The sequence below is a fragment of the Bactrocera oleae genome, chromosome 4, assembly GCF_042242935.1.
Source record: "Bactrocera oleae isolate idBacOlea1 chromosome 4, idBacOlea1, whole genome shotgun sequence".
NCBI classification, from domain to species: domain Eukaryota; kingdom Metazoa; phylum Arthropoda; class Insecta; order Diptera; family Tephritidae; genus Bactrocera; species Bactrocera oleae.
Window position 1 is genome coordinate 31,623,220 of NC_091538.1, and position 27,631 is coordinate 31,650,850.

Sequence of the window (27,631 nt, forward strand, 5' to 3'; positions counted from 1 at the left end):
TGTATTTGGCGGTACTAAATTTAAGTCGGTGTCGGTCGTGAGGTCCGTGAAGCTCCATTTGATTCTTTCACCGATCTGTGGGAAGGCCTCTACTCCTGTTCCGTTTGCATCGGCAATGGATATTTTTATGCCTTTAGGTGGAAGCTGTACCTCCGCGGATGGTTGTGACAAGGTCGGTGACTCTACTATTTATCCGTCATTAGTCATATTCGCAGTTTACTTTTCTCCTGAAATGGCCTTGTCTTACTGAGAGCTCGCGGGTCCAATGAAGTCAGTGCAAAATGTGGCAAACGGTTCTTCCTTGTTTTTCTGGCAGGACTCACACTGGCGTACGTAACGGCTAATGTCACGGAACATCCTTGGCCAGTAATATCGGTTGGCCACCCGGGCTACGGTCCAGCGTATACCCATGTGTCCGACGTTAGGTATATCGTGGTTTGCTTTCAGGACTTTTGGGCGGAGGGGTTTAGACACACATAGCTTCCAGGGTACAGCCTCTTCATCCTATGATCGACACGGGATGTGGCGATAGAGTTGGCCATCCTCTTCCATGTAGTCCGCGTACTTCTCGGGGTTGACGCATACTTCTCCTACTCGCTTTCGCCAAAGCGGGGATACCAGGGGGCTATCCAAAGATATTGGCGTACTCCTTTCACGCTAGCTGTGGACTTCAGCTCCTGGATTGCTGCTACTTTCTCGGGGTCGGTGTGGATGCCTTTGTCAATGATCACGGGACCTAAATACCAAAGTTCCTTCTTTAAAAACTCGCGTTTCTCATGATTGATTCGAAGGTTGGCCTGTTGTAATCTCTGTAGTACCTTTCGTAAATTCTGTATGTGTTCCATCTGAGGGCCTATGACCTGGTCAAGTACCCTCTGGAACGTCGCAGGTGCTGAATGTATCCGAATGGCATTGGAATAGGCCACGCCCAGGTACGGTGAAGGCTGTGTATGGGCGGCTGCCGTGCTCTAAAGGTATCTGCCAGTAGCCGTTCTTGAGGTTCGGACTACTTATATATATTGCTTGTCGTAACTTGTCTAATATGTGTTCTATCCTATGTAAGGGGTATGCGTCGGGCACTGACAACGCTCGATGAGTTGCCGATAATCCACGCATAAACGCCACTTATCGTTCTTCCTTCGGGCCAATACAATCGGCACGCTATGTGGGCTGTGAGACGGTTCGATGCATCCCTTCGAAAGCAGCTCATCGATCTCGTCGTTGATAATAGCTTGCATCGCTGGATTTCGTGGAAAATATCGTTGCTTGATGGGGCGGTTGTCGGTCATAGCGATTTTATGCTCCGCCACTGTCGTTACTCCACTCATGGTTTCGAATTTTCGAAGCTCCTTCGCTAAGAAGTCGCGTATGTGCACTGCTTCGTTTCTCTGGCTGGTGGTCGATCTAGGCTCGACTCTATTGATCCTCCTGCACTTTAGTTTACGTCTTTCGTTGCGCTTCGTTCTCCGATGTTTTAATAGTTGGCTATCTGGTGTAGTTGGGGTTGCATTGTCTACCATTTCTGATGGCATGGTGTAGAAGGCCGCTAAATGCTGAGCATCCGGCGCTATCAGCACTACCTGGTGACCTCTGCGGCACACCCTAGCTCCCATTTTCCCTAGTGTATTTAATCCGAGTATGACGTCATCAATCGTACCGGGCATAACATGTAATACTGCTTGGAGCGATGACTGTCCTAGTTGGATGTTAGTCTTTACGGCGTCGTCAATCTTGCTGGTGGTGCCGTCGGCCATTTGTGTTTGCTTGGCTACGGTTACCTTCTTACCACTCCCGGTTGCGTCCATACGTTCTTCAACTTGTGACCATACGAAACTTTTTGAGGCGCCGATGTCGATGACGGCTTCCGCCGGTTCTCCGCCAAGCTTGAATAAGGCGTTTAACCGGCCGCGGTCCTGACGCATAGTTACTGCTGGTTCGTCGCTGAGTTCTGTGTTTCCGTCGCGCCTTTTCTTTGGCTGAACCCTCGGCCGTTTCCCTGTTGTCGGTGAGATGTCTCTACTGTTCGTCGATGTCGTTCTTGGATTCCTTCGTACTCTTCTGCCAACGTGATAAGCTGTATTGAAAGCTCGAAATCTCGACTCCGAATATAGAGTTGATAATCGGTGTGGCTATTTCGAAAGCTTCTTTCCAATCGCTGTTCCTGGTTATATTCAGCGTTCCTCATTAGATTCTGCATAGCGAGAACGTAGTGTTTATATTTTTTGCGCACGTGTTCTCTGTTGCCGTATGTCATCTTCGAGGCGTTCGAAGTAACGTGCTGGTAAAAAGAAACGCAAAAACGTTTTTTAAAGGTAGTTTAACTCCTCCAATGTTCGTTGTTGTTGCGAAACCATTGGAGAGCGGTACCGCTCAGTAACTCGGGCATGGTTCTTGGAAGAAGGTCTGTGTCTATCATGTATAATTCGGTGAGCTCTTCCAATCGTTCGATGAACGCCAATGGGTCTCTTTCGCCGTTGTATTTTACGGACCACTTCCTCGCCGGCTCGATAATAGGTGCGACTGCAACTATCTGGTTGTGTTGAGGTGAGATGCTGTTATTCGGCATGATTATTGGTGGCAGCTGTCGTCGTGATGATTCCGCGAATATCGTTTTATCGTGTATTTCGGAAGCCTCGTGCGCCTTAGCTGCCAGTGCAGTTACGCGCTTCCGAATCTCCCGCGAGGTCCCTATGTGGTCAACGCCCCAATTTTCCGCGGAGGAGACTAGTTGCTCCTTAGATACGTTGTCCAACCACATACAAATAAGATCTGTCATTTTTCATGTTAAATCTCCTCCTGATGTAATACCATTTCAAAGGTCCCTGTTCGGGCGCCAATTGTAACGAAGCTTTTTTTTTGCTGTCCCTGCATCTTGTGATCTGCTGAGGTATACTCGCCGTATCCAGGGTTCGTTACAATAAATTTTTAAGCTGTGAGGCCTTTTACAAATCGTATTATTAAATTTCCATACATCTACAATTTCTCCTGCGTTTACTTTACTGTACAAAATGGTGTCTTCCGCGTTGTATTGGCGTCACCTGGGTTGGCGCTCTGGCAGATTACCGCGGTTTGCGTGGCCCGTTAGCGCGTCACTATCACGCAGAATTACGGAGGGCAGAGGCAGTGGCCGCGATACCAAGCGTGGAGCAGGTCAGAGGATCGACTCACTGCGAGACATTCAACCGCTGCGTGCGTTGACGCGCCTGTGTGCTACGACGACGACGCTCGGATGTTTCTGCCGGCGCTCGTGTGGGCTTAGACGACGATGTACTGCTGCGTGCATTGACGCTTGTGGTTGCTTTAGAAAGGCGTGTGTTGCTAGGAATGGCGTGGTTTTCCCGTTGCAGCCCAATACTTATTGTGTTGTTTCCGTGGCGTGATTTTACCATATGGTGTATAAGTGCTTGCTATGTTTCGTTTTTCCTTCTTCTTGTATCCTCTTGCAAAGTTGTATTTGTTTAACAGGGTGCGCCTTCATGCGTTGTGTGGGCTAAATTCCGTATGAATATTTTGTTCTCACATTATATTTTGCGATATGATTTTTTATTTACAAATTTATGACTAAATATTTATGTTCTTGTGCGTACGCATTTAGTTTACAATTCTATAAATTGTGTATCTTAAATAAATATGTTTGTATTGTTGTGAGTTTATGCGTATTGCATGTGAATGCATAATCATATAAAAACGTTTGTTTTATAGTATCTCAGCATGGTCAATGATAAGATTGTTTAAATATATTTGACAACATTCTCTATCCAGGACAATATGATTATGAAATTTTTTATAAACCAGGGAAAGATAATGTAGTAGCCGACGCACACTCAAGAATACCAACAGAACAAATCAATTCCATTGTTTCTACACAGCGCTGAAAGCTCAAGTCACGAATTAATACCTAACATCGAAGCTCCGATGCTAAAATTAAAATACTATAAATTAAAATTGTGTTTATAGTTTAAATAAAATACTCACCCTAATAATACTAGTTAAAATACTCACCTTAATCTTACCATAATATAATCTTTAACCATATTTTAATCTTTCATGGCGCCTGAGCAGGGACATGCGCGTGACTAAATTTTGAAAGTATACAAACCAATTTTTTGCAAAATTAATATTACATTGATTTACCTTTTCGGTATCAATGGCCTGTGCCTTTCTCGTTGTTCGGTTTTCGGGGAAATAAATGTTTAAAAAAATGTGTTAAACCAAAACAAATAGTACCAAACAAATGCAAAAACTTACATATAAAGGAAACAGTAACATAAAAGTACAAATTTGATTTAAATACAGGTTCTTTAAATAAATAAAAAGGTGATCAAAATTAACCAAGAAATACACATACGCAAAATTGTAAAGAATTATAAAGTGATAGTTTAAAACAAAAAAAAATAAAGTGAAGTGGTGAAGAGGTGCAATAAGTTAAAAATTACTTTTATTAAAAGTGAACAGATACCTAAAAAACAAAAAAAAAAAAAAGTAGGCATACATAAAGCGTTCTAGTTAAAGAAAAAACGAATAAGTGTACGAAAAATAATAAATAAAAATATACATACATACGTACAAATGCGCGAAGTGATTTACAGTACACTGATGTGCACAAATGAAAACACAAGACGGTTTGGTCTAATTAAACCAAAAAAATTAAAACTTACAGTATTTCAGAGTTAAAAATAACCATTTAAAGTGCCGTATAAAACTAAACGGACCGTTTAAAGTGCCGGTATAAATAGAAACCGTTTTTTTTTGCCATCACTCCGCTGCTGCCATCACTCCACTGCCATCCAAAGGAACGTAAACGCCGGCAAACAGCCGAATTAACATTAAAATTAACACAAATCAAACGCACCCGTTCAGTTTTTGGCACTCCTATGTTCCCATACAATTATATAATATTATATACCTACCTTATATATACACACATGTTATATACATATATACTGTATTGAAGTGCATGTGAAGGGGTTCTGGGATTGTTTTGAGTTTATTTCTTCTTTGCTTTTCGTGTAATTGGGAAGTGATATCTTTTTTCGTTCTTGTCAATCGATTCCTAATATTTCCAGATTTATTTCTGTTTCCAAAGTTTTTCAATTTATCGTGAATTTTAATTCAAAAAGCCAAAATAAGCAAGCCAAAGAAAACTATAGCCAACTTTTTTCCAAGTAAGGAGTTTAGCGTCGTTAAAGCGTCAAAGGACGGTGGCGAAAAGTAGCATTTTACGTATTAAAACGGGTCTTCTGGAAAAAACCATGTCCTTAGTTCCAATTAAATTGGAATGTTGGCGCGACATATTAAATTCACACAGTGAAAAGTAAATGAAATGCTAATCTAAAATTGAAGAGATTGATGAAACGAAATCAATAATTAAAACTATTTTAGCCAAAAATAAAACGTAAATTGGCGGAACATCTTTCGTAACGGCTCACTACTCAAGACTCCCAAAAATGAATTTGCCGAAATTCAAGACAGAACTTTCGGAATTTCAACATTTCATGTGTTTGTTTAAGAGCTTGGTTCATAATGATCTAAATATCCCAGATATTGATAAATTAAACCACTTGGTTAATTGTCTATCTTGAGAAGCTCTGGGAACAGTAAAAGCGTTTCAAAAGTCGAATGAAAATTATCCAAAGGCATTGGCAAGTCTCAAAAAGTTTTACGATAATAAATGTTTGATATTTTTCAATACAATTTCGAAACTTTTCGAGCTGCCAACTATCCCAAAGCCATCAGCACATTTACTGCGCGCGATGATCGATGAAGTGTCTCATTGCTGTCGCTTGGCGATGAGAAACAAATAACAAACGATATTAATATACATATAATCATGACAAAGGTTGATTCTGCCACCCGATCCAAGTGGGAAGAACAACTTGACAACGACCAGTTACCATTATGGAAGGACTGTGAAGCCACCTTGAATAGAAGATTTCAGCAGTTATCAGCAGAAGGAGCGGTGTGTTCGAGGGCGAAACCCGTAGCCACAAACAGCACTAATCACATGAAGCAGCAACACATGGACAGGATGAAGTCAGCTTTAGTTGTTGCAAATACAAAGCAGACAACGTGTCAACAGTACAAGTCGAAGGAGCACCATTTAACTGCTTGCCCCACTTTCAAGGCGCTTCCGGTACAACAAAGGTTCGAGTTTGTGAAATCTGTGCCCTTATGCATAAATTATTTGCGTAAGGGATATACTGTATCTAAGTGCAGAGCGGATCGATGTCGTGTATGTAACCGGTCCCATCACACGTTGTTGCACCGGATCGGGTAATGTTTGCGACAGCAGTTATTTAAGTGACGACCAGTTATGGAGAATACGTGCCTGCGAGAGCGTTGCTGGGCTCAGCCTTCCAAGTCAACTTTATGACGGAGAACTGAGGACAGAAGTTGCGGATTCGACGCCAACACAAAACTTTAAGCGTTTGTTAAGTCGCGGGTAAATAATTACGAATTTTTGGCGGATTTCTGGATAATGCGGTGTATTTCGGCTAATCATCCAAGCTAGAAAATTCCGCACAATTATGAATTGACGGATCCAGAATTCCATAAATCAAAAAAGATTGAAATCTTATTGAGTGCAGATCTGTTAGCGCTAATCAACCAACGCTACAGAAAACCCTTTTAGGGTGGATTGTGTCTGGTAAATATGTCAGCAGTCTAAGTCCTCCTCCTTCTGTAACTAGCACATTATGCCTAGTCGACAGTGACTGCACTGAACAGTCATTAAGCTTTAATGACAGAAACTCAACTAAAACACTAGGATACCATTGGTTGCCGAAAGAGGATTTTTTTTTGTTTTGTGTTGGATGCCAATTTTAATAATTTTCGAGGCACTAAACGAAACATATTGTCAGTCTCTGCTTGCCTTTTCGATCCTCTTAGATTATTAGCGCCACTAGTCACCAAAGCAAAAATCTTATTGCAAAAGCTTTGGATCCAAAAACTAGATTGGGGTGAGTCGATTCCATTGCGCCTTGACACTAGCTGGCAAAAAGCCAACTTACTTCCGCTTTCATCTATTAGCATTCCTCGGTACGTAAACCTAGACTCCAGTGCTATCTGCCAAATACATGGCTTCTCCGACGCTTCAATAAGAGCGTACGGGTGCTGCATATACAAACGAAGCCAATCTGCTAGTGGTATCAAATATATGCTATTTACTGCAAAGTCTAGAGTGGCTCAGCTGAAGACCAAGTCTCTTCCGCGTCTCGAGCTCTAAACAGTACATCTTCCCGTAAACATATCACGAGTAGCGCCTATGATGAGTCGACGATTCGAGAAAATTACATTTTGGAGAGACTTTGAGATCGTTTTGCACTGCATTAAAACACAGCCATCCACATTACAAACCCTTGTAGCAAATAGAGTGTCCGAAATTCAAGAACTGACTGACAATGTATATTGGCGACAAAATCCTGCGGATCAAGTGTCTCGGGGCTGCAACGTGGACGAATTGAATTGAATTCGATATAATTTGGCGGTCCACAGTTCCTTCTAGAAGACCCCGCTTTGTGGCCAATTAACACTCACTTCCAGCACTCTCCAGAAGACGAAGCATTCGAAAAGAAGAAAACTACTTTCACACTAGCTGCAAATGTGAAAGATGCAATAATGGACCTTATCGAAAAAAATGCTTCTGTGGGTTAGACGACCAAAAATGCCTGCTGTGGGACGGATCTAAAATCAGACGAATTACACTTGATTTTTTTGAAAATTGTTTAAGTGGTTCAACATTCGGAATTTGGGAATGAAATCCAAAAACTGACTAAAAACTTCTAGTGGCGCCATCTGTCTGAAATTGTTATCCCTCAATTGTGTATTCTTCAGTGTTGTGTTGTTGTCGTATAAAATTTATATAACAGCTGACTTGTATAACAACTGAGATATCGCGCTACATGTGACATTACATTTGTAGTGTCGGTCGGAAAATGAGCATCGAACAAAGAGCCAACAATAAGTTTTGTTTTAAACTTGGTAAAACTTTTACCAAAACTCATCAAATGATGAAACAAGTTTGAGGCGATGATTATCTATCCCGTAGCCGTATTCACGAGTGGTTTAAACGTTTTCAAGAGGGACGGGAGGACTTGGAAGACGACGAACATTCCGGCCGGCCAAAAGATGTTGTGAACGAAAAAAACACGAGAGTTGTGCGTGAAATCATTAAAAAAGAGCCGAAATCATCATATATATCAATATCCGCAGCGTCGATTTATCGTATTTTGACAGAAAATTTGGGCCTCAGAAAGTTTTGTGCTCGATTTGTCCCGCACACTGAAACAACACGAAAAAGACCTCAGAATTCAACATTCACCCTGAGATTTTTATTTGTTTGGGAAACTACATTCGGCCATGAAAGGAAACCGCTATGCTGACGCTGATGCCATCCAAAAGACGACGACCGCCATCCTCAACGCTATACCGACAAATGACCTAAAAAAGTCATTCGATAACCTTCTTGAACGTGCAGAACGTTGTATTCAGGCGGAAGGAGACTATTTTGAAGGCAACCAATAAATTTATAAAAAAAAAAATATTGTAATAATATTCGTTTTTTAATAAAAGTTGTATATAGCAGCTTTTGTTTGCTTCACTTCAAAAGCATTAAATTTAGAACTAGTTTCGGACTTACCTACTAATTATTTTATTTTCGCTCTAACAAAGCTCATTGGTTACTGAGGGGTGTCACAGAAAAAATTCAGCGACAATGCAACCAACTTCGTCGGCGCCGACCGCAAGCTGCGCGAGCTGAAGGAGGCGTTTCTAGTGCAAGCTCCAGACCTGATGGGATTCGCCGCCGAAGAAGGAGGCGGCGGTGAAGCATCTCGTGGTTCGCGCACTAGGCAACGCTCTACTCACAGCGGAAGAGCTCTCAACTCTACTGGCCGAAGTGGAGGCCATTTTGAATTCGCGTCCCCTAGCAGCATTGAGCCAGGACCCCAACGACGGTGAAGCACTTCCTCCAGCACACCTCATTTATTCTCTGTGAGCACTACCACCAGCACAAGTGCCAACGGAGCCAATTCGTCACTGCGAGAGATGGCAACTTTTCTGAAGCAACAGCTTTGGCAGCAGTGGTCCAAAACATACCTGACGGGCCTTCAGGAGCGCAACAAATGGCTGCTCTCGAAACGCAACCTTCAGCCCGGCGATCTCGTCCTCGTTAACGAAGACAACGTACCACCGCAGCAGTGAATACTAGCACGATTCGTTGCAACCGCAGAAGGGCCAGACGGCCATGTACGGATTAATAAAATTTAAATACTACAAATTGTAATAATAAAGATTCGAACTATAATTATTAAGTTTATAGTTTATATAAAATACTTAACCTAATAATACTAGTTAAAATAGTCACCTTAATCTTTTACCATAATTTAACGAAATGAATTATACTTACCCCTCTTTGTAAATTCATGCAGACATTACAACTATTTTTCGCCGTTATTGTATAAAAACCGGTCGCATACTCACACATATAATTGACTTTCGGTACAGGCAATTGGTAATTTCATAGTACAGTCTTTTTCTTAAAAACGCTTGAGACTTGTTACGTATTTAACCATTTTTTTTCAATGCAACCAAAACCGCCTACAAATTTACGAACTAAAAGCATACCTAAAAAATACGTTAACCCTTAAATAATAAAACTTTATACAACCAAGGATTTAATGGGCGAACTTTAATCACCTAATCCAGAGCTTAAAGAAACTCCATTCATCCATATTGACATCTACTCAACCAAACGACATATGGTAAAGAAAGCAATAAACAAATTTTCTAAATTGGCCCAAGCCCGAAGCATTGAATCAAAAGCAACATATAAGATATATATATTATATAAATTTTTAATTCTCAATTAATAAAATTTATGTAAATTATGAAAGTGCAGTTGCTGAATCGAATTGGCAAAGTCCAAGAAGCAATAGAAGGATGCCTTATTATATACGGAAAAGAGTAACGTGCAAGAGTCATTCAGTGTATTTGTTGAAATGACAAAAACCACGTTTAAAAAAACCAAAAATCCAGTTCAAGGAGTATCTCAAAAAAGAAGGAATCACAGCGCAATTGACCGTGTCAAATTCACCCAAATGGAGGGGAGTTGCAGAAAGAAAAGCCCGCTCATTCATGGAAAAGCCACCAAAGATTATGAGAAATTCATGTCAGGCAAAGACAGAAATAAATGTATAGTCGCCAAGCAAGAAGAGTTGAAGTCACACCAGAAGAACAGCACTTGGGAACTGGCAGATATACCTGAGAAAAGAGAACATATTGAATGTAAATGGGTATTCAAGGTCAAAGAGGATGAAGAGGGAGTTGTACAGCTAGAAACTCAAGATTTTTCACAGAAACTCACAGAACTTTTGTGTTCCCCTATACAAACGCTGACCCGACGACTCGCCATGTCGAGCCTAAGGTCGTACGAACAAGATGAATAAATAACCGACAACAAACACAACAACACCCAGCGGAACAAGGCAACAACAACAGCGAACGAAGACGGACAAAGATAATAACACAAGCACAGGTGCAGCTAAGGAAGATTCAGGGACTCAACGCAAGTTCAGCTTCCTAGACGCCCTTATGCCAGAGAAGCGAGCGCTAATGAAATGGTTTTTGAACCACCCTAAATTTTTCGACAGTGACTGCACTGAAGAGTCATTAAGCTTCAATGACAAAAACTCAACTAAAACACTATGGTACCATTGGTTGCCGAAAGAGAATTTGTTTCGTATTGTGTTGGATGCCAAATTGATTTATCCTCGAAGCACTAAACGAAACATATTGTCAGTCTCTGCTTGCCTTTTCGATCCCCTTAGATTATTAGCGCCACTAGTCACCAAATCAAAAATCTTATTGCAAAAGCTTTGGATCCAAAAGCTAGATTGGAGTGAGTCGATTTCATTGCGCCTTGACACTAGCTGGCAAAAAGCCAACTTACTTCCGCTTTCATCTATTAGCATTCCTCGGTACGTAAACCTAGAGTCCAGTGCTATCTGCCAAATACATGGCTTCTCCGACGCTTCAATAAGAGCGTACGGATGCTGCATATACATACGAAGCCAATCTGCTAGTGGTATCAAATGTATACTGTTTAATGCAAAGTCTAGAGTGGCTCCGCTGAGGACCAAGTCGGACTCTGAAATCGTGTTGCATTGGATTAAAACACAGCCATCCACATTACTAACCTTTGTAGCAAATATAGTGATTAATTCGATTGAATAATTCGATATAGTTTGGCGGTCCACAGTTCCTCCTAGAAGGCCCCGCTTTGTGGCCAATTAACACTCACTTCCAGCACTCTCCAGAAGACGAAGCATTCGAAAAGAAGAAAAATACTTTCCCACTAGCTGCACATGTGAAAAAAATGCAATAATAGACCTTCTCGAAAAAATCTCTTCTCATCAAAAATTGCTTCGTATGCTGCGAATGAAATCCAAAAACTGACTAAAGGGTACCACGCTACCCGCAAACTTGCAAAAACTTAATCCATTGTTGCTTGAGTACTCGAATAAGTCGCTTTTATTCAAATTAATCCGAGTAGCCAAATTCCCATTATTACTTTAAAAAAATTCGCACTTCGCTATCACTTATTTACGGATCCTGCACTTTCGAAATCACCACGCTGGGGCAAAAGCGTTGGTTGCGCTACTCCGAAAACGCATATGGCTGATTAATGACAGAGAACCATGCATTAGAATCGTAAGAAACTGTACACACTACTTTCATTGCAAGCCAAAGTTGCAAACCCAAACAATGGGAAATTTACCAGTCAGAAGACTTCGAGCGCTACGACCCTCTCCTATATGTGGAGTAGATTTTTGTGGTCCAATATATACAACTTCAAAAATACGACCACCCGTAAAAACATATATAGCAGTTTTCGTTTGCTTCATTTCAAATGCAGGTTTCGGCCTTACCTACTAATTATTTTATTTTCGCCCTAAAAAGGTTCATTGGTCGCCGAGGGGTGCCACAGAAAAAATTAAACGACAACGCAACCAACTTCGTCGGCGCCGACCGCAAGCTGCGCGAGCTGAAGGAGCCATTTCTCGCGCAAGCTCCAGACCTGGGATTCGCCGCCAAACAAGGATTTGCCTTCGGCTTTATAAAACGGCCGATTATGGGAGGCGGCGGTGAAGTCCACCAAGTATCTGATGGTTCGCGCACTCGGCAACGCTCAACTTACAGCGGAAGAGCTCTCAACTCTACTGGCCGAAGTGGAGGCCATTTTGAATTAGCGTCCCCTAGCAGTATTGAGCCAGGACCCCAACGACGGTGAATCACTACCTCCAGCACACCTCCTAATCGGTTATTCTCTGTGATCACTACCACCAGCACAAGTGCCAACTAGGACGATTCGTCGCAACCGCAGAAAGGTTAGACGGCAAGGTACGAGTTTATTAAAATTAAGATACTATACATTGTAATAATAAAGATTTGAACTATAATTATTAGGTTTATAGTTTATATAAAATACTTACCCTAATAATACTAGTTAAAATAATCACCTTAATCTTCTACCATAATTTAATCTTTTATCATAATTTAACAAAATGAATTATACTTACCCCTTTTTGTAAATATATACTTATATTACAACTATTACTACTATTACTATTTTCATGGAAGCTTTCCTAGCATTTTCTAGGCCGAAGTCTATGCTATAAGTCGGTGTATAGAGATAAACCTCCAACGCGGCAATCGCAATAAAAGTATTGCCATACCCAGCGATAGTCAGGCGGCACTAAAAGCGATCTCTGCCTATTAGGTCAGATCGCTTCTAGTGCAGGAGTGCATAGAACGGCTGAACAGCCTATCAGACCACAACCGAGTGCACCTTATTTGGATGCCTGGCCACAGGGATATAGCCGGGAATGAACTGATTGACGAGTTGGCCCGCTCTGAAGCCTCCACAAAAATGGTAGGACCAGAACCATATACCCACATACCATTAAGGAGCTGCTCCGTAGGGAGGAAAGAGTGGGCAGGGAGAGGTATAGGCAACAACTTCAAGGCATGCGCCATGCCAGGTTGCAAATGGGGAGTTACGACCTCAGACGGTTTAAAGGCGTAATCAATCTCCCGAGGAACAAATTCCGGCTGCTTGTCGCGTTCTACTTCGACCATTGCGTGCTCAGTAAGCATCTATGCAACATAGGCTTAGTCTCTTCTGCAAACTGCCGGTTCTTGACATGGAGCCGGAAACCCCAGAACATCTGCTGCTGGACTGCACAGCAGTCTGCAGACGCAGAATTAAGGCCCTGGGATCCATATTTCCAAACAGGGATCGTAGCGCTTCACAAGCACCAAGCAGAATATTGGATTTTATCAACATGCTGGGGCTAGATGAGTTGATATGACTTAGGGGGAAGGAGGGCGGTGCATACCTCTAAACTAATCTATCTACTAAGACAGCAGTGTTGCAAATTTGTCAAAATATCACGTTCTGCGTAAATTTCTGGCAACACTTGCAACAGTATCACGTTCTTCTGTCACTTTTTACAATTTATGCAAATAATTGGCAATTGAAAGTATGCTTAATCGCTTAACTAAAATGATTAAAGCTAATGGCTTTTGGACAAATTACTAAAATATTACATGGATTCGAAAATACTCCAGTACAACTGTGGCCTCTGCTGGAGAGGACATACATTTCCCCCGTGCTCGTGGGAACAAACATGAAAAAAATTTTAAAAAATACGCAAGAAAGTAGGAGTAGAGAAGGCGGACAAATTGTCCACCAAGCAGCGCTCGAACAAAACGACGAAAAGAAGAAACTGATGTAGATCTTGTCATTTCCAAGAGATGAACGAATTTCAGGAAATGGACGAAAAGGCAGCATTGGAACCTGGCCCAGAAATAACAAAGCAGCAAGCTTTGGACATCTTGGGGAAGCTGATTAAAGACCTGAGAGGGTTTTGCTGATCCGAAAGGCAATGTCAATAAGTCGATCAAAAATCTGCTGGCAAGCATAGAAGGGGTTTTCGAAGAACGCGAGAAGCTGGAGATGCAAGAGCAAGCCAAACACCAGACGATGGTTTCACAGCAAGTAAGGGCAATAACAGTAGAGCCAGAAGAAGAGCTGGACACTGGAGTCGTTGGTGACGTTGTATCGGTTGATGGAGACAACGGAGCAAGTGGAACTAGATCTGGAAAGAAGAAAGAGCGAAGCTCTCCTGATCTACCGGACAGCCAAGTTAGCAAGAAGAAGGACTTGAAACGTAGCCCTCAACACAAGAAGGATGATCCTAAAAAGTCCGAACAGAGCATCGTCAACGACAAGAAGCCGGACTGGAAGAAATTGCTATCGAGAAATGAAAAGAGGGAGATACGTAAAAACAAGCCCCTTGGAAAACATCAGAAGTCTTTGCCAAAGCCAACACCCAGAAAATCGCGAAGATCAGCTAAGAACGGAAGCGTTGATCATTTGCCCAAAGGAAAAGGTGATGTATGCCGAGATACTCTCTAGGATCAATACGGCTTTATCCAAGGACCACGTCGGTAACAGATCTTGATGATCCGACGTCAAAAAACGACGTGTAGGTAGCCCTACAAGAGAAGGAAAGCTGGAGATGGCTGCGAGATACAGAAAGATGCCATCAAAATCCGTCCAGCCTACAGAGAAACTCAGACAGTGCTAAAGACACTGCCAGCAGCAATAGCGGAAAAAGTTCTTGAAGAAATAAGCAAAGTCAGGATAGGGGTTAACTGCAGGATTAGAACAGTAAAAAGGCCACGACGATGATTCAAATGTTGGCCCTATAGACACGTTGCCGTCCAATGCATGAGTGAAGTTAACCGATCGGAACTGTGCATTAAGTGCGGCCGAAAAGGGCACCAAGTAGCTAGATGTCCAAACACGGCAAACTGTTTGCTATGTGCTGAAAAACCCGTCCCAACGGATATAACTCATCAGGCCGGCTCTAATCGATGCCCGGTTTTCCAAGAGGCACTCAAGAAGATAACGGACAAACGAGCATGAAGATACTGCAGATAAACATAAATCACTGTGAAGTTGCGCATGACTTACTTATGCAGACAGTACGGGAATTGAAGCTTGTGACCACACTATGCCAGGTAAACGTGGCACTAAGACCCTCGGTGCACTGCACATCAGCGCTCTTCTGATCGCAGAGTACAAAAAAGCTCGTCGATCCCTAAACAAAGCCATCAAAAATAATAAGAAGAACTGCTGCAAAAAGCTCAGGTAGACAAGGACTTGTGGGGAAGACCTTATAAGGTAGTTATGATGCACTTGAAATAGCAGCCAATGCCGTCACCGACGTGTCCTCAACTCTTACAGAAAATCGCTGCACTTTTTCCCCGTCTTTAACTACGTGTTAACACAGAACGAACTGGAGAATATTCCACCTGTCACGAGAGAAGAACTGATGGAAGCTTGTAACCGCGTCGGGAATAATAAAGCGCCGAAATTGGACGAAATCCCTTACATCTTAAAAACATCCATCATTTCATTCATCAGAGAATTGAAGCAGTTGTCGATCCACTCCTAGCAGAAAATCAATCTGGTTGTTAACATGGCCAAGGAGGTTGCGGATGACGGTAAATGATAGATGGGGGGGTGTTTCGAAATTGACGTCATTCTTATTTATTTATTTATAGTTTATTTTTCACGTACAAAAAGATTATTTCTAAAAAGAAATTTCTTCCAGCACACCTAGTAAAATACTAGCTGCCCGCCCCGGCTTCGCCCGTGGTACTTACATGTATTATATATATAAACCTTCTTTAAGAATAAGTCTATCTATTTAAAAAAACCGCATCAAAATCCGTTTCGCAGTTTTAAAGATCTAAGCATACTAATAAACACAATACTTAAATAATAACTACAACATTACATAATTAATAAAAGTACATATTAATACTATACTTATACTTAAATACATGTCTCATACTAAGGAAAGATAATGTTCTTGTGATATTTTGCAAGTATTTAATGGTATTGAACTCATTATTTATTTATTTATTTATTACAAGGTCAAGGCATGTCTACATTATTTTTTTAAACTATAAATAACATCGTACCTATGAAAATAGTTTGTATGCGACACTGTGTTTAACGAAGATTGGCGGCGACTCGGAGAATAAAAGAAATCGGCGCTGTTTAAACAAAGTCGGCTTCCTTTGTCTTTGGCGCGCACCGCCACCGCTGCGGACCTGCGGCCTGCGCTCGCTGTCAATCTGAGTACGAACGTGAACGATGCAACACGTTTATCCGCGCAGATTTTTCCATCACGCGTTTAACGCAAATTCGTTAAATAACAAAATCAGAAAACTATTTTCACTGCTATTTATTACTATAGTCGATCCGCGATGGTTCTTGACTTACAAAAAGTGCACCAGCGAAAGCAGCAACTGGAACATGTGACCAACAAAGCATCAGTAGTGAGAGCTACTTTACTACGACTGATGTCGATTGTTTGGGGTCCAAAGCAGAATCGGAGATTATTACTGTCATCAGTAGTCACATCAGTACCGACTTATGGAATATTCATCTGGGCAGACGCGCTGGACACCCAAGATTCATGGCGAAAAGCTGGACCAGTATATCGTCTGAGTGCCTTAAGAGTAGCCAGCGCCTTCCGCACAATATCTGAGGAGGCAATATGCGTTATTTCCGGAACTCTGCTACTTTGGGTTCTTGCTGAGGAAAGACAGAACCTTTACCATCGAAAAAGGTCAACCACACTGAGCGCTGTTGAACTCGGGACAAGATTAAGGCAAAAGAGCATCGCGCGTTAGCAACTACAAAGGGAAGGGTAGATGAACATACCGTCTAATACCACGGATTGATGTTTGGCTGAACCGGAGTCATGGCGAGGTCAACTTTTATCTGGCACAGATGCTTTCAGGACACGATTGCGCGAGGAACTAGAAACAAATTCAAATGGAATAATCCAACCAGAGACAAAAGTAGAAACAATGTTGTCATCAAAAACTGCCTGGAACGCCATCAGCATATTTGCAACAGAACTTCTCATAGACTTGCGGTCCAGACAACTAGAAGAAAGAACAAATAACATGTTAGCTATCGGAAAGAAGAGCAGTAGCTAAATCCTCTCCCCACGAAGTAATGTCTAGGGGCGGTTCCGGGGGGGATGTGAGGCCGGAAGAAAGGGGAGGTTTTAGTCGGAACTAACATTAGCAAGTCACCAGGCTAATGTTCAAGACCGACATACCCAGTGCGAAACACCTAAGCTTGACATGCGTAAATGTATTTCCTCCTCTATACAAAAAAAAACAAAAAAGCTGCGAACAGTGAAGTAGTAGTGGGTGTTGGAGTTTTACATATCTTTGAATTATGCGAAAATACCAAACAGTTTTTACATCCATTGAAATGCAAAAGTGGAGCATATTTTAGAGGCTATGTTTATTAATAAAAATTCTTGATTTGCATAGGTGCAAGACATGTTTATTTACAAAGATGTGTTTATGTGTGAAAATTGTAGGGAGCTTTAAATAGTAGTAAAATAATTTTAAAATTTTTTTTAAGGAATAGTGACCGTTTTTGCAAGTTTCATCAATACGAGATCTTAGTACTACCAAGTATGCCATGATTTTTGATAACAGCAACACAACGCCTCTTGATAGAATATACGAGGCTCTGGAATATTTTCAGTGGTATGCTTTGTCATGCTTGCTGCAGTACGGTCTACAACTCGTTGTTGTTTTCGTGTTTATCATGGCACACGGCTTTCTAGACGTCTGCTCAAAGATCTTCAAATGCACAAGCACACCGGTAGGGTGGCAAAGGAGTGGTTTTGGGTCAATGGAATACAGCGGCATGCCCCCTTCAGCAAATGATATCATAACATTTTGCTTATAAGCAAAACAGCCCCAAACCATGATACTCGAACCGCTTCAAAGTTTAGGGGGGCGTCTTACATACTGACGGGACCCTTTACCGCTGTATAGAACCACTTTTGACTCGTCGATCCACAAGAAGTTGCGCCATTTCTCAATCGGTCAAGTGATGTGTTCTTTTACAAATTCAATGCGTCGTGCTACATGATTTTATTTAATAACGGTACTGTTCTGTTCTGTTGGCTCCGAATCTCCACAGACATCTTACGACTTTTTATGAAAAAATTCTCAGAAAGAATCCGCCTTGTGCCCCTTTTTTCGTCTTTTTCATATAAATAATTGCATTGCGAATCATTGTTGTTGCACACCCTACAAGTCTTTCCCCTTCTTTGTAGGTAATCTTACGACTTTTTATAAAAAATTCCCAGAAAGAATCCGCCTTGTGCCCCTTTTTTCGTATAAATAATTGCATTGCGAATCATTGTTGTTGCACACCCTACAAGTCTTTCCCCTTCTTTGTATGTAATCTTACGACTTTTTATAAAAAATTCCCAGAAAGAATCCGCCTTGTGCCCCTTTTTTCGTCTCTTTTTATATAAATAATTGCATATCGAATCATTGTTGTTGCACACCCTACAAGTCTTTCCCCTTGCTTGTAGGTTTTACCGGTGTTTATGGAAGATTAAATCCATTCTCGTTTTTCCTCTCTGCAGTGCTTCCTGCGGCCCACTAAAAGATGCAGTCATATTTGTTTTGCCTTTGAATAACAAATAAAAAAACATTAAACTTATTTTTTGTATGATAACATTAAATATTTACATATAAATAACATCTGTAACAATCAAGGAATTGCTATGTACTATGGGGGATTTTTGTGCAGCTATTTATCAACTAGTTGACAAAAAAATTTAATAGAGTCCTTTTATATTAACGTAAATAAAAGCAAACAAGGAAGGCATTAGTACGGGTGTAACCGAACATTTTTTACTCTTGCAAGAATTAAAGCCGGCTAAATACTTAGGTGTTGGAAATATTAAAACATGTAGTAAAAGGGTTCAGCTTCATTGTTCGAAGAAATCGTGAATAGATTACAATCAAATTTGGTATCATATTAACTTATTTTGAAGATCATAGGCTCACTTAGTTTTATTACTATATTTTACTTTCCTTCAGCGAAAATTTTACTAAAATCATCCTCAAATGAGATACATGTGATATAAACACAACCGAAGTGGATAAATTACATACATAAGTTGATGTGAAAAAGGTCAACTAAAGGATCGGAATTCATTCTATTACGACGCCAAACCATTAATATAATTTATAATGGTATCAGAGTACATGGGGCTAAGGCAATTTTCCCCCCGATTTTATCCATTTTAGGCAGAAGGATACACTGTTGTCAGAAAAACATGCTCTCTCAATTTCATTAATATAACTAGCACATTAGTCGATATATGTGGTATAGATTCAACTGGAAGCTAAGGGAAGTATTGACCCGATTTAACCCATTTTTGACACAAGGATATATTACCATCAAGGAAACATTTTTGCCGTTTTCAATAATATATCTCACAGATTGACCAATTTTCTCGATAATAAGTTCGGAATAGGAACTAGGTACCACATATTCGTTAACTTAGGGCTTGGAACAGTTTTGATTTGAGTTGGACAATTTTAAGTCATAAGGTGGTACACCTTAAAGGCACTATAGGGGGTGAATTTTGATGTCTTTGAAGCCTTTAGTTAATGATTTATAGCGCTTTTAATAGTTTTTAACAAAACCGTTATATGGGGAGTAGGTTCTTAAAGAATTTCCCCTAGGCGACTTTGGTTGTTATCGCCTTAGTGGTTTATGAAATATGTCCATTAGTACAATAGGGCGGGGTGACGCCCATTTTTCCTAATTTTTTAGCCCACTTACAACTGCAATCTCCTGTATTAAATTACAATTTTATATCTTAATTTAGTGCACAGTTATACCATTTTATAGGTTCTCGGATTTGGCGTGTTATGGGCGTGGAGGGCGAAAGGCGATCCGCACATCTACGAATTTGCAAAGGAACACGTGGACAAAGTTGATTAGGATATCTCAATTTTTACTCAAGTAACAGCTTACCCAGACAGACAGACGGACGGTCAGACACTCACCGGGATTTCAACACGTCTCATCATCCTGATCATTTATATCTATATAACCTTATATCTAACTGGATTATTTTCAGGCAATACAAATAACCGTTAGGTGAACAAAACTAATATACTCTGTAGCAACATGTTGCAAGAGTAAAAAATATTTGGATTTCTGAGTTTGCATCTGCACTGGCACTGTTGAAGTTTGTTGTTAACTAGCCACTAAATGTGTATGGGTAAAGTAATACAATTGTAGCAACAGAAGTTCCCATAGGGCGAAAATGAAAGTATGTTAGTTAGAAACCGCAACCGGTGCAGCAATTCAATGGAAATTGATTGTGCTACAACCATTTGCTTTAACCAAATGCGATTATCAGGCGCTGTAATATCTGGAAATATGGTCCGTGAAAAAGCAAAGCAATTGGCCATTAAGATGAATAAGGATTTTAATCCCACCGCTGGCGGGTTATAGCGTTGGCAGAAACGTGAAGGTATTTCAGTAAAACAACTTCATGGAGAGGGAGCATCGGCAAATCTTTAAAGTTTTTCGAGCAACTACCTGATTTAATCAGAAATTACGACGCAAAAGACATATTTAGCGCTGACGAAAGTGCATTATTTTTCAAGGCATTACCTTCGTCAACATTAATTAGTTACAATGATAATTAAAAAGGATTCAATACTTCAAAAGATCGCAATACAACGCATTGGATGACATTATTGGGAAACCAAAAAATTTTAAAAAGGAAACTTTACCAGTGCTATACTTTTTACAGAAGAAAGCATGGATGACCCAAGATATATGGGCATCTGTTCTTAGTCCCTTTGACATTTTTTTTTTAATTCATCGAAAAAAAATGTCTTTCTAATCATTGACAACGCTGCTCCATACAAACCAACGCACTTAAAAAACCCCATCAATTGTTCAACCAGAGAACTTAGAAGAACAAGAAGGTGCAAATTGAATTTTGTACGATGCTCGATTGGACGGCTAACAGAGCTTAAAAATTCCGAAACGGTGCGTTCGAGCTACGTAATAATTGCAGCAGTACAGCTACTGTGTTGCATATTTACTGATGTGCAGACAAAAATTTAATGTTGCCGATTATTTGATTTATGAAAAAAAATATATTTTATTTTTTCAATCAATTTTTACAAAATTAATAATTTATGTATGCATTCTTTGGTATGTACACATGGAGGAATAGAATCTTTGATATTATCGCTAATCAAAAAATACATGTGCGCGCACTGCTCTATATGTAAGTATGTATGTACAAATATGCGTTTGACATTGCAAAATAAGTAATGCATACACAAATCTACTTACATAGATATATGCGTACAAATAACTCTACTCGGGAAAAACTGGCGCCCCCTAATAATGCCCACCACATACTCACCAATACACCACACCAGATGACACCACACAGGACAACACAACATACCATCTTTACATTCGTTTTCGTCTAAGGGCCTGAGCGCCACATCAACATTCGCATGTACACCTGATTCGACAAGGTAGCGATCTTACGCGCAACTGTTCGTTGACAACTGTTGGATATCGATACCTCCTGATTTTGGTCGCCATCAACCGAAAGTCGTTTCGCGGAATTGGATTCTCAACGCTCCCCTCGTCTACATCATACTATTACATATTATATAACATTTTTATTATAATTTTAAATAAACTTGTGGTTCAACCGAGATTATCAAAATAATAATTATATACTAAGTTTAATGGAAACTTTTATAAAAAACAGTAAGTATGTCACCCAATAGAAAAAATACCAACATTGTTGTACAAAAATAACAATTCTCTCAAATATCAAATAGCATGAGCAGCGTCAGAAATCAATATGGCAGCCAAATCCTAAATTTGTAGTAAATCACACAACATTTTTATCTATGAACGCTGGCGCACATGCAATAAGCTAAGTCGCCTACAAAACACAGAAAAAAGTGACAAAAGTGGCCACAAAGCTTTTGTCGATTTAAAATATTTTACAATTCTAAAATATTTTTCCGTGAATTGCAAAAATCTGCGTCAATATGTATGCATTCTCACATATAAACATACATATTTACAATGATATGTAGGCAAAGCTGTTAGAGCGGCAAGGGATACGGTGACAATCGGAGAGCGTTCGTTTATTTTTCGGCACATCTCGGATTTTCTACCAACAACAATATGTTGTGACGTTATGTCGTCGCGTCAGTCCTTCGATAGATTGACCCTTTGACATAAAAGCAAAAAAAGTGAGCTTCGATCATTGGTTGACCGTGTCAACGGAGATTTCACATGATGTAATGAGTGTTCATATCTACATACATACAAGTATGTTGTTTCTACATGCAACAAATTTGCAAATATTTTTCTTTCATATTTCTTTACATGTACACATGATATGAAAATGCCGACGGCATAACACAATTCTGTACTTTTATGACTCCATAATGGTGTCAAGTACATGAATTATTTTAAGAAATATATCAAAATACTTTATTAGTAATAATTTAAAAGTATTTTGATATATTTCTCATAATAAAGTAAAAAAGAATTAACATAAAATAATTTAAAAAATAATAAATAATAGTTCAATAAAAGAGAATATATTTCAAATGGCATATCAATATTCCCAGTTTGGCAAACATATTATATTCTCTTCAATATTCGCCGATTGGTTATGTTCACCGCTGTTATAAAAGCGAGAAATGTTATTTGTTCCCCCTGCGTGTGAGGTGAACTCCTTGATAAATTTTACAAATGATCGCTGTCGAACCTGCACCTTCTCGTTCTTCTAAGTTCTCTTTTTCAACCACTGCCTTATTCATGCTCAAGGCATATTATGGTCAAGCAATAACACATAAGCAGATAATTACAATTGAGCAAGGAATGATGATGGAAGATTTGTCAAAATCAATCAACTTATACACAGCAATCCACCTAAGTAATATTTTTAATAGAGGATGTAGGCAATTTAATTTAACTTACTTCAAATAATTTTTATCCTTTTCTTAATAACTTTAGAGTGCAAGTTTATTGAAACCATCGTAAAGGGGGAGTAGAGAAAGAATCAGTTGATGGATGTAAACAATGCTACAGCTGAGAGGGGTCCATGGAGAAACGTCAAGTCCGCCTAGGGGTTGAGTTTCTATTGATAGCCAAGATGGCCGACTTTTAACCGGAAAATGGTTGCATTTTGCTATTTTCTCTTAATTTATGAAAAAGTTGTCCAAAAAATATTGATTATATGTAAAACTTTAATATGTTTTCAAAATAGAATAAGTTTATTTTAATATATGTTCTTAAAAAAGCGACTATTATTGGCAAATTTCAGAGTAATTACGATATATATTTATGCCTTTTTTTAACTGTGGTAACTTAATAAATAATCACCACAGAAAAATGTAAGGTGCAATTAAGCAACCATGTCAAATAACAGGATGCGGAAAATGCTTATTCAACGAAACTGAGGGCAATGTTTAAACATTTGCAATACAATCTTCGTAAAATAATGAATATTTCATATTGCTTCTGATAAAACTGCTCAAACAAGAATTTTTATCAATGAGCAGGTGTGTATTAATGCGTTTGACTAAAAGTTGTTAATAAATTCAAATGCCAGTATTGCTATTGATTATTGCATAACAGTGTTGCGCAAGCTAATTTTATAATACTTTTTAAAAAAGAAATATATCTACCGTATTTTATTTACCCTTATAAAATGTTTTATACTATAAAGATATTGCAACTTCAACAAATTATTTATTTTAGGAGTCTATATATTTGAAAACTAAATTTAGAACTATAGAACAATATGGTAATTGATTTATGTAAAGAATTATATGTAAAATATTGTACATATTATAATGGCTATAGGCTGAAATACAGAGACAACTTCCTGATATGCCTACCGTATTTTATACTATAAAGATATTGCAACTTCAAAAAATAATTTATTTTAGAAGTCTATATATTTAAAAACTAAACTAAGAACTATATAATAATATGGTAATTTGGTATGTCAAAAGTTGTAATAAACTATTGTACATATATCCACCATTAATTGCTGATATATAAAACGTAAAAAAAATTTGTGATTAAATAAATCTATACTTAAATTAGAGCACTAGTAAAATTTCTTGATATAATTACAATAACAAATTTTGCTTTATTGTTTAAATGAATTATTATCACTTGTATGGCAATGATAAGTTTTGCTTTTTTGATTATATAAATTATTATTACTTATAGTATCAAATTTTGTTACAATAGTTATTTCTTCCCGTCCACTCATAGTTAAATTGAATTTTCAGTTTGCCCATTAATAAGTTATTTAAAATGCTTAAAAATATGCCGCATATTTACCTATATCAACATGGTATATTATATATTGTTAGCATTAAACATCAATTAATAACCAAAATTTAAAATATTTATAAATAATTATTTAGGCGTTTTCTGCTATGCGCAACCCGTTTTAACCCCTCGCCACCCTAACTCACCATGGCCGCCATGTTGGTTTTATTGTGAACGTACGCCTCAGAGGTGGCGAAACTACTGTTAATGGGACTTTCCCTACTCCCTTATACCATGATCAACAGCGTTGAGTTTCTTAACGAAACTTTTATACCCATTTTGACGACGGCTTGTATTGCTATGGGAAACATAATTGCGAAAATACTTTCGATGGAAGATACGCCTGAGAACGGGATGGAAGTTCAAACTGTGCAAGTTATGCCGCCCAAAAAAGAAGTTTTTGATTTTATACATGTTCTGTGTAAAAAATTTAAGCCTCTAAACAAATTTATTCAAGAAATTGAAATATTGAGCACTATTATTTTAAATTGAACACAATGAATATTCAATCTAAAGTAACAAATTTTTTCTAGTAATACGTAAATTCTTGTAACAACACGTTATTTTAATAAAAAATGGGCAGTTTTCCTTCTCCTTTATTTATATTCTCGAATGCTACAGCGACTGACATGTTGTAATCATGAATTTTTAAAATAAATTATAAATTTTTATTCAATTAAAGGGTTTGTTCTGGCATAAAGGAAAACTTTGGTTGTATGCACCGATGATGCCGGGTATTTATACATATATTATATAAGCGCTCTCAGTGCTTCTAAACGGGTTTTTTCCCCGCTTATAAGCACAAAATTGCGTGCATATTTGATAGTGCTTATATCTGGCGAATACTGTATTATTAGAATTGTTGATTAAACATATATAATTACACTATAGTATTGCTGTTTTATTAAAATATATAAATTGAGGAATATACACACATAAAATCGCAACAAATTTCAAACACGTTTTATTGCGATAGAGCAGACACGGAGGTTTTGCTGTCTGGAAAACGTGTAAGGTATCTTTGGAGACGTAAGAACTTAATCGAAATTAAACGCTTGTCGAACCACCAGCCATTTATTTCGTTATGAACCACTCCTGCATCAAATTCACTGCAACAACGGACATAAACACAGCAACTTTTTTTATCAATTTGAATTTCTTGAATACAACACCTGGTTCCAACTTTCTCTATTATAGCAGACTCTATTATTTGTTTTAAATTATGGATTTCTGATTCTGTCGAATCAAACATATGACGAATTTTCAAGCATGAGGTGGGAGGTTTACTAATTTTATTTGCATAACCAAAGGCCGGACTTTGCCATTTCTTAAGTAAACCATTTGGTGTATTAGAGTTTGCATTGCTTAACCATGTCATAGTGCGGTATTCTGTGCCATCACAAATTTTTAGTCCGAATTGTATTCTGCTATCATTTATTTCGAGAACTTTCAATGCCTCCTTCCAATATTTCAAATAACCGTTACGCTTGTTTAAAGGTATTAACTTATCACGGAGATGATTTACAATAACTTCTCGTTCTTCCGGGGCCTCACTTAATGATGCTCTATAAATGAGTTCATTTACAATATCTGTTGTAAACTGTTCAATAACAGTAAAGCGATTTAATCTCCACGCCTTTATATTACGATACAATACATATAAAGAAACCGAGAGTGTAACTATTACGGTACCTATGCCAATAATTACAAAAAAGCTCTTAATTTTGAAGTAGAATCTACAAAATGAAGAGGGATTTTCATTGGTTAAGGAAAAGCTTACAGTTTGGCCCTCATTTATTACAACATTCCATTGAGGGTTTTCTTCTATAAGAACTTTTGCATAGAATAATTTCAGTTTCCACCCCTGCCTTCCATTATAATATTCTATTTTGTCCATAAAATTAATTATATCTGTTTCGACGACAACAACCTTTTTATTGTTGCACTGGAATTTTTTGGACTGATTTTGTAGAATCTCCAAAATATATTTAAGTAAGTCAATTGTACCATCAATGTACATAGCTGGAATGCAGTTCGTTTTATTTTTTTTCTCCTCACAAATTATTAACTTATTTCGAAGGCTATCAACTTCCAAATTTTTTGGACTCTTCAATATATAAATTAACGCCAACACAATAAAAAACATTGCGAACAAACTAACCAATAAATATGGCTTAAAGCTTTGGTTCAGGCGCGATTGCGTTCCAACGTAGGATATAAAATCGTAAAATGTACGTTTTGATTTATTTAAGCACTTATTTGATCCTTTCGACAATGATAAGCAGACTTGTTGATGACTTTCACATGCTTTCGGTTTTCTAAAAGTTTTGTCACGAAAGCTTAACAATCTGCTTACTACTCCTTCATGACTTTTAAGTTCCGAAAACGTGGTACCAATTGGTTCTGGCGAAGTGTGAATTGAATAGTTTGTATCTCTTGAAAAATTATGTTCAACGTTATGACCTACATTCGTAGATATATGGCAACAAATATTTGGTGTCGAGTCGTTTTTGTATAAGGAGTACGCCGAACTGGTTCGAGGATGATTTCTTATAATCATTTTACAATTAGTTGAAAATGAATTCGATAATTCTTGGTTATATATGCGCCTATGTTTTGTTAGTGACAGACTATTAAACTTCATATCGTGCAGTGTATCCTTAATTTCATTTTGTTTAGATTTAAGTAACTTATTTGTTAGAATCCCACGTGTAGTTTCAGTTACTGCTACTTTAGGAAATCCCAAAGCTTTTAGTTTCTCCTGCAGTTCAGCATCGGATAGTTGCTCAATCTCATTTATCATTTTTAACGTTTATTAGGTGAAATATGTTCACAAACAAAAGCTTTACTTTTCTTTGATAGATTTTCTTATAGTTCGTTAAATCATCGTCCACCTTTTACCTCAAATATTAAATATTATTCTTCTTATTTTAAAGTTTTGTAAATCGACAATGTTTATTCAAATTTGTATAATCGTGATAACAATAAATAAAACCCGATTAAATTCAGAATCGGAATGCAAAATACTCCCGCGTTCCGAACATCAAGTTTTTCTTACATAAGAGCTGGTTCATAAGGAGATTTTAGTTGCCTCACCTCGTAATTTGTTGGCGAGATACTGATCAATAAGAACGAAGAGTACGGAGTAGCGCGTGTTCGGGAAACACGCATATGGCTCGTAGTTCGGAATTCCTCATCGTATTGAAAATTTTCCCATTTCTGTAAACGCGCTCTGTTTCAAAAAATTATTTACAATTTGGTTGGAAATTGGAATTTAGTCACAAGTGTACCGCTCTTTTC

General features: G+C 38.6%; 2 protein-coding genes and 1 long non-coding RNA gene across 3 annotated transcripts; 1 reads left to right on the forward strand and 2 right to left on the reverse strand.

The window, feature by feature from the left end:
* Window positions 1-1,049: 1,049 nt before the first annotated feature.
* On the reverse strand, window positions 1,050-1,922 carry LOC138856937 (uncharacterized). The gene has a single exon (XM_070107951.1). The coding sequence runs from the start codon at window positions 1,920-1,922 to the stop codon at window positions 1,050-1,052; it is 873 nt and encodes a 290-aa protein (XP_069964052.1).
* A 2,217-nt stretch (window positions 1,923-4,139) lies between these two features.
* On the forward strand, window positions 4,140-21,709 carry LOC138857227 (uncharacterized). Its single transcript, XR_011396290.1, has 4 exons — window positions 4,140-12,399; window positions 12,640-15,250; window positions 15,314-21,230; window positions 21,303-21,709. It is a non-coding gene; the product is annotated as an uncharacterized lncRNA (long non-coding RNA).
* Window positions 21,710-25,211: 3,502 nt separating this feature from the next.
* MAN1 (LEM domain-containing inner nuclear membrane protein MAN1) lies at window positions 25,212-27,328 on the reverse strand. The gene has a single exon (XM_014244438.3). It carries the CDS (start codon window positions 27,132-27,134, stop codon window positions 25,296-25,298), a length of 1,839 nt encoding a protein of 612 aa, XP_014099913.3. The 5' UTR covers window positions 27,135-27,328; the 3' UTR covers window positions 25,212-25,295.
* Window positions 27,329-27,631: the final 303 nt, after the last annotated feature.